The sequence below is a fragment of the Balaenoptera borealis genome (genome assembly GCF_965194805.1).
Source record: "Balaenoptera borealis genome assembly, chromosome: 16".
Lineage (NCBI taxonomy): Eukaryota > Metazoa > Chordata > Mammalia > Artiodactyla > Balaenopteridae > Balaenoptera > Balaenoptera borealis.
Genome location: NC_138872.1, coordinates 1,952,842 through 1,960,547, shown reverse-complemented (window position 1 = coordinate 1,960,547; position 7,706 = coordinate 1,952,842). Strand labels below are relative to the sequence as shown.

Genomic DNA, 7,706 nt, shown 5'->3' with positions numbered 1-7,706 from the left:
CCTGCCCACTCCCACGTCATGACGATCTCCGATGTTTTCTCCCAGAAGCTTTGCGGTTTTAGCCCCCGTTTTCAGGCCTGTGATCCATCTCGAAGTGATGCCTGTGGAGTGAGGGCTCACGTCCCCGCCCCCAACAGGGCATCCGGTCACACCAGCGAAAACCTAGTGACCGTAACGTATGGATCCCTTTCTGGACTCTCTATTTTGTTCACGGATCCTGTCTGTCTTTACGCCAATACCATGCCGTCCTGATTATTGTAGCTCTACAGGAAGTCATGAAAACTAGGGGTGGAAATACTTCAATTTTGTTCTAGATTGTCTTGGCTATTCTAAGTCCTCTGCAGATTCATGTAAGTTTCTGGAATCAGACTGTCAGTTTCTATGAAAATTGCTGGGATTTTGACTGGTACAGCATTGAATCAGTTGGGACAGAACCGCTATCTTCACAATACTGGGTCCCCTCCGTGGGTACAGCGAAATTTCTCCCTTTAGGTCTCCTTTCATCTCTCTAATTTCAGTGTAAAGATCTCAGACATCTTTAATTGTATGTATTTCCAGGTATCCCAATGTTTCTGGTGGTGGCGCTAATGCTATTTTTCTCACTTTCTAGCTTTTTGCTGCTGGCGTATGGGATTACGGTTGATTCTGGATACTGACCTTGCACTCCGAAATCTTACAAAACGCACAAGCACCGCAACCGTTTCAGCGCCGTGTGCGTGGACTCTTTCGGGATTTCTGTGCACTCGACTGTGTCGCCTCAGGGTCCTGCCCTCACCTTCTTTCTCTCCGAACTTCACGCCTCATTTCTCTCTCTCGCCTTTCTGCCCGACTGGGACCGCAGTTCCCTGGGGAATGGACGTGGTGAGAGCTGATGCTCTTGTCGTGGCCCTGGCCCATCCCCACAGCACTCTACCCCGAGCCCACGGAGGTACGCAAGTCGGACTTCGGACAACTGGTAAGGTGCTGTGCTGAAACGCTGAGCAGCACCCGGCGCCCACAGGAGGGAGAAACAACGGACAGACGTGCGCCTCGAGGCTGCAGGCCACGCTTCTGCCAGGGGTCATCCCCGGCGAGCGTCAGTCTGTGCCTCGGTGAGGCCCCCGGCAGAACGACTGGGCCAGGAGGACGTGCAGAGGAGCCGGAACTAAAGCTATCGCACCTGCAGAGACCCAAGCGCTGCTGCCCTTTACTGACTGACCTAGTTTATTTCAGGCCACGAACTTAGTGAAAACAAAGTACCAGTCGTGGTAGGAAGTCCAAGCATGACCTAATTAATCAACCGCCTTGGGCGTTTTCATGCAGGGGGAAGACTGGAAGTTGTGCCCCTGGTACTCCCTGCTCAGGCTCTGAAAATTCAGATTTAGTTTCTTTCATCATCCAAAATCACAGGCGTTCCGGGTTGAACTGCAATCCCCCCCTCCCCCCCCCCAAAAAAAGATCATGCCGGGGTTGTGTGGCGGTCCTAACCCTCCAGGACCTCAGAACGTGACCTTATTTGGACACAGGGTCTTCACAGAGGTCATCAAGTTCAAATGAGGTCACTAGGACGGGCCCTCATCCAAACGACTGGTATCCTGTGAAAAGGAGAAACTCAGACACAAAGACAGATGCACACACGGAGAAAACGCCAGGGAAAGGTGAAGGGGCGACGCTTCTACGCCCCAAGGAACATCCAAGATGCCCGCGACCACCAGAAGCCAGGGGGGCCAGGGCACACCCTCCACCACCGCACTCGGAACCAACACGGCCCACACACCTGGGTCTCGACTTCAGCCTCCAGAACGGAGACGACCAAAACCTGTGGTCTCAGACGCCCGGTCCGTGGTGCTCTGTCACAGAGGCCCCAGGCGACTGATGCAACAGGTACCAGAATGAGACCGTAACTCGTAACTAAGCCCACGGATCGTGGGAGATCCAGCAAACTCGTCAAAATTAACGTGAAAGCTAGATGCCGAATCCCGTCACGCCAACGACAGGGTCTGTGGCTCTTGAAAGGCCGAGTGCTGGCAGGGACTCAGGCGGCTAAGCCTCTGACGGGGGCCCCTCGGGAGCCATGGTTCATCCAGGCCAACCTGTCAGTCTCCCCGCCAGATGGGGCGGGGCCTCTGGAGACCCCGCCCTCCCCGTCCAGGGGGGGTCCACATCAGGGCTGGGGCCGGCTCCCCCCCCCAGATCTCCCCCGCCCCTCTCCTTACCTTCCCTCTACCAGGGGTGCCCCTGTGCCTCTGCACGGACGGGAGCCCGGCGTCCACGCTGCGCAAGTCCCATCAGTGTCCGATGTGGGGAGCCCCAGGCTGAGGGCGAGACCTGAGCTCGGCTTCCGGGCCCTCGGACGCGACCCACCGGGTCCTACTCTGGAGCACGCAGGTCCTGTTCTTGGAGGTGAGGCTATTTCTACCAGATTCGCTGGGTTTTAGACACTGATTCTAACAAGTAGCTCATAAATACACACCTCAGCGGAACCAGAGCTGAATCTCTGGCAGCAGAATCTACAACTGGAAAACTGGGAAAAATAGGCAAAACAAATACAGATAAATTTGTTTTTAATAAAGGAGTTAATTTTCTTTCAATCCTATATAAAACAATAGCAATTAAAAACTTCATTTTTGAAAGTAAAATATTTACATATGAACAAGTAACTGTGCAAAATTTACATGAAAAAATGGAAAGACAGGGATTTCCTAAAAGACAAAATAAAAGGTGTAACAGTTTTCAGGCGTTGATAAAAAATACTGATCAGCATTCAGTTCACACGCGCGAATAAAGTCTAACGTGAGAATTCACACGGAGAAAGCCGAAGTATTTACAGTCATAAAAGTACTATCAATAGACAATTTAATACAATAACCTCTGAAAATATAAAGAACCAATTAGTATATTTGTAATAAAAAAATAGGTACAAAGAAGGGGCTTTTGCTCTGGACGTCTGTAAAGCGAGTCCACAGCTTGCATACAGCCTCTTAGCAAAATAATTATAGCTACATAGCCGTCCTCACGTTGTGTGCCAAAGGTTATGTACAATTACTGACAAAATACACCAACCAGTTTCCAACACTTGATTCACACTGAGAAACAGTCTTCTGATGATTCTTCTCAACTCTGATTTTATTTCACCTAGGTTTTTTCACTTTTAGCTAAAAAACAGTGCAAGTAAAATAGATTTATGCTGAAAAGGTTTTCATTTCTTTTAACTTTACAGCTTTACAAACGATAGCAAATAAAATGCATTTGTACAGATGCTGACCACACATTCAGAAGGAGCCGCGTCGCCGGGCCCCCGCGAAGCAGAAAGGGATGAGCCCCGAGGCGCAGGCGGACGGTGAGCTGCCTGCTCCTTGAGGATCCTGAATGGAGGGCCGGGGGAGGGAGGGAGATAAATAGTCTAAAAAAATCAGTTTGCTTTGCCAACTGACTAATACAAAAATAAAATAAAAGAAATGAGGTCATCGGCTGTAGACACACACCTCCGCAGTAAGTTGGGTTGAACTAAACCAAATGCACAAACGATGTAGAAACCGCTATGAGGTGACAGAGGGCAGCTACTTATTTGCTAAACGATTCCATCAGTTTTTATATATGGCTTGTTTGGCAAGAAGGCCACTCGATCAAAGATGAGTTAAGATTTAATTGTCCTTTAAGAGTACCCGCGGGCCTCTTGTTCTCTGTTACAGAAACGTGTTTTCCTTCATACTGAAGAGTTGACTTAGAAACAGGAATATAAAACTGTTCCATTGTAAAGAGGTGGCTGTTTTTTAAACAATATCCCATTTGCTTGTTACAAAAAGGCGTAATCTGCAAATATAGAAAAAGTCCCCAGGCGTCTCCGTCTAAGAGGCCGCGTCCGTGCTACTTAAGGAATGCTTTGTAGAGCAACAGTGAATGGCTTGTCTCACGTTCATTTTCTAAACAAAATATGAGGTCCCTGAGGTTGACCCGCGTGATCCTTTGTCGCGTGAACTGTCTGGGGGTTCCGACGCCGGAACTGCCTGGGACCGCTGAGCCTGGGCCCGAGCCCTGGTGACGAGAAAGGAGAAGACAGCCGAGTTAGTGGCGCGCAGAGGTGGGCAGGGCCCTCGGCGCTGGAAGGAAGGGGCAGGGCCAGGTGCCGCCCCAGGACCAACTCACGTTTCCCTACAGGTGTCCCAAGAAACCCTGGTTCTGGAGGAAGCCAGGCCTGGGACCGGCTCCTTCCCGCAGGCCTACTGCTGGAGCCGAAGTGCTTTACGAGTCCCTAACGGGGAGGGGTGAGAGCAGGGGGCGCGCCGACCCTCCAGGACTGCCGCTCTCAGGCACGCGCTCGAGAACACTAACCCCGAGATTCCCCCCAGAGCTCAGACTCCGGCCCCTGGGGCACGAGGAAGGAAAAGGTGGCGGCTCCTGCCCCAAGGGGACGGCAGAACAGCTCCGGGGCTTGTGGCCGGCGTCCCCGACCTCCAGGCGTCCAGGGACTCAGGTGCGCTGACGCCGTGCCCGCGGCGGCCTTGTCATCCCTGCTTCGCCGACAAAGGCACACTTCCCGAGGCCGCAGGTCTAGACTCCTGGGCTGGGCGGGCTGGTGGTGGTCGGCTGGCTGGCTGTGCCGAGGGCGCCACAGTCACCACGTCGTCCATGGCCTGGAGGGGGCTCCCTGCTTCCCCGGCTGACGGCGGCGCTTCGGCCGGCCTGCACCGCTCGGCGCCCAGCCTGCTCGGCCCGCGGGGGATCCGGGCGACGGCTGGGGCTCTGACGCCTGCCTGCTTGGCACAGGCGGGGTTCCGGGCGCTCTCCTGCCGCGTCGCCGCCCCTCAGCAGCAGCGTCCCGTGGTTTCAGCACGTCACCACCTCCAACCGACACTCGTGGGCATGAACCACACAACTCCCAACTGGACAGTTCTCGGTTTTCCACTTGCAATGAACACTGAGTGTCTGTATTCTGACGGTTAAAGTCGCTCGTGTATATTTCAAGCGCAAACCTTACAACGGTGTTTTTACGGCGTTTTCTTGAAGTTTAAGGTGGGAGCAATGAGCCCTGTGATGCCGGAGGAGGCGGCAGCACAGCAAGCAGCCAGCAGGTGGCAGGTGAGGCTGGTCCCTCCTGGGCACTCAGGGCACACACGCCCTTCTTCCACGGCTCACCGCGTGTTCTTCATGCCCCCTTCAGACACCCTTAACCACCGGGGTCCCTCCTCCAGACCAGTCCTCTGGTGACTACTTTTCCGTGTTTGAAACAACTATTTAGGTTTTCTTGGCAGTTTCCCCTGAGTCTCCATAACGGCCCTAAAGGAGCATTTTGTGAACAAGACAAACAGCGCCCCTGAAAAGGTGGTGATGAAAGCACACAGTTTAGAGGAGCCAGGAGGAAAACGGGGTTCCGTCTCCGCAGCCGGAGAGCTGGCCTGCACCGGGGGCCCTGCGGGTGTGAAGCCTCTGCACCACGGCGGGGCCTGCAGGCCGAGCCGAGGCCAGTGCCTGGCCAGACGGCTGGGGCGGGGCCGACAGGCGGGTGGGAGCTCCTCCCCGCCTCGGCCTCCGGGACAGACAGGGCGGCGCCAGACCTTGGGGCTCGCGGAGAGCAAAGCGCTCCCTCAACCACGGGCCCGGTGTCTTCTGTGACACTCGCTACAACTCTGGGCCACGTCTGATGTTCTTACTTTCAAAACAGTTCAATGGCCAAAACCAGTTGGGACAGGGGTGAGGGCTCCCTTCAGGCACAGCATTTAAAGCTGAAACTCAAGAAATCCCTGCAAGTAATATTTTAATGAGATCTTTTTTAGAAGTCAGAGGTGCTTCCAAACAATCCGGACAGGCAAGCGTTAGCAGAGCCCACAGCCAGGGCTCCGGGGCCGGGACCACACCGGCCCCACTCCGCACGTCTCAGGCTCCGAAGGTCACGACGCTGCCACGCGTCACTGTTCTATGGACTTGAATAAGAAGGCCTATGTGCTCAAAGGCATCCTACTTGACAACTCAAATGACTTCTGATTTCACGGGGTGAGTGCCGTCCTTTGATCGTACTGCCCTGGGGTGTCCTGGCCAGAGAAGGCGGTCACAGGAACCCAGCGCCCAGCCTGCAGGCGCGAGGCCCAGTCCGGCCCAGAGCCCCGTGCGGGAAGCCTGGGGAAGCGGCCCTCGGGCACGGCAGCCGAGCGACCAGCAGTGACCTCAGATGACAGAAAACTGCGGGGCAGGTGCCGGCGTCCACCTTCAACAACATTCACACTCCAGCAAAGAGGCTGATTCGGTGTGTTTTGTTTTGTATTTGCAGGCACTGGGGTTGAAACAAAGCAACTGTGGACACATGGTTTACATTCTCCCGGAGGCCAGCTTCCTCCCTGAAAGTGCTGTGTGACCATTCATCATGTCCGGTCACAGGACTGTTGAGAGGATTCATGAAAGGAGGCTGGTATCTCCTTTGAAGGCAATCTTTCCACCGTCAAAAACACCACAACCAACCTGACAGGCAACAAACACTCAAGGTAAAAACCAAATGGAAACAATCACCTCCGTCCCAACCCCACCTGGCTCGCGGGGTCACTTCGCTGGGGCCCCCAGGGCCGTGCACAACCAGCGGTGGCAGCCGGGGCGGCTTCAGACCTGGCCGTGGCCGCTCGCCCAGTCGGCGGAGAGCACCAGCCCCTCGGGGACTGTCTGGGGGGACTCGCACCACGGGGGCCTCGTGGCCACTCCCCCCAGAGCCCCCTCGACCACAGTGAGAGGTCTGTGCCCACGAGAGGGCACCTCTAACCCACGTGATGCCCCTGCATCCCAGACGGCGGGTGACGAGGTCGCAGCGCCAACAGCACGGCCCCCGCCGCCCGCTCTGCTCCTCTTCGGGCCAGCACGGTCCCCACACGCGTCCATGAGACGGAGCCCACGCCCAGCACACGCAGCTGGAGGGCGCCGTGGAAAGCAGCAGCAATGGGGCCCCTCGGGCACTCGGCTCAGAACAAGGGCCACTCGCAGGAGGCTGAAGACAAGCTCACGCCGGTACCTCCCATCGTCTCCCCAAGCACCGTCCAGAACAGGGAGGGAAACACAGACCTACCCGGGGCACGGCATCCGCACAACATGAGGACGGGGCCCGGTCCCCACGTGGACCGATGCTCCTGGGCGGGGCCCACAGTGCCTCCACGAGGCCAAGCACCAGAGACAGGGCGGGCCTGGGGGGCCTAAGGGCGCACAGCTTCTGGGATAAGTCCTTTGAAACTGGGCAGCGGCGGCGGGCAAAGAAGTAAGGGGGGGAATGCAGGGTCCGGCAGGCACAGGGCCTCGCCACCAGAGGACACTCAGCCCTCCTCTCCCTCGGACAGACACCTGCGAAGCCACCGGGCTCTGGAGAACTGTCAGGAGAGGGCACCATCGGACAGCGAATCTTGTAAACACCCAAACCATGAAAATGCACAAGAGGAAGATAAGCAGGTCCACAAAGAACCACTGCAAAAAGTCAGAAAATTAAACTCCACACGTATCAGAGACAAACTCCGTCTGAAAAAACAAGAAAACTGTAAGACAACGCTTTCAACAAAAAAAGTATACTTAAACATTTGAGGATATGATAATCACCTTGAGTCAAAAACTCAAAACTTAGGGGGAAAATGGATTGAAAACCAGAAAGAAATGAGAGTTGATTTGACACAAGAAAGAAATGAGAAAAAAGGACAAAACTATCTCAGAAATTAATATAAACTGTAAGGTGCTCAGGGGAGAAAAGACTCGAATAAAAATGT

At 54.8% G+C, this 7,706-nt stretch overlaps 1 protein-coding gene across 3 annotated transcripts in view; it reads right to left on the bottom strand.

The window, feature by feature from the left end:
- Window positions 1-2,599: 2,599 nt before the first annotated feature.
- TAF4 (TATA-box binding protein associated factor 4) overlaps window positions 2,600-7,706 on the bottom strand; it is a 69,600-nt gene continuing 64,493 nt past the window's right edge. For 2 of the 3 annotated variants that reach the window (XM_082360281.1, XM_082360282.1), the window contains one exon: window positions 2,600-4,014. In XM_082360281.1, the coding sequence (XP_082216407.1) occupies window positions 3,847-4,014 (168 nt within the window). In that variant the 3' untranslated portion in view covers window positions 2,600-3,846. Of the gene's footprint in view, window positions 4,015-4,311; window positions 6,433-7,706 lie in introns of all 3 variants that reach the window. The other variant, XR_014235734.1, reaches the window with a different exon arrangement.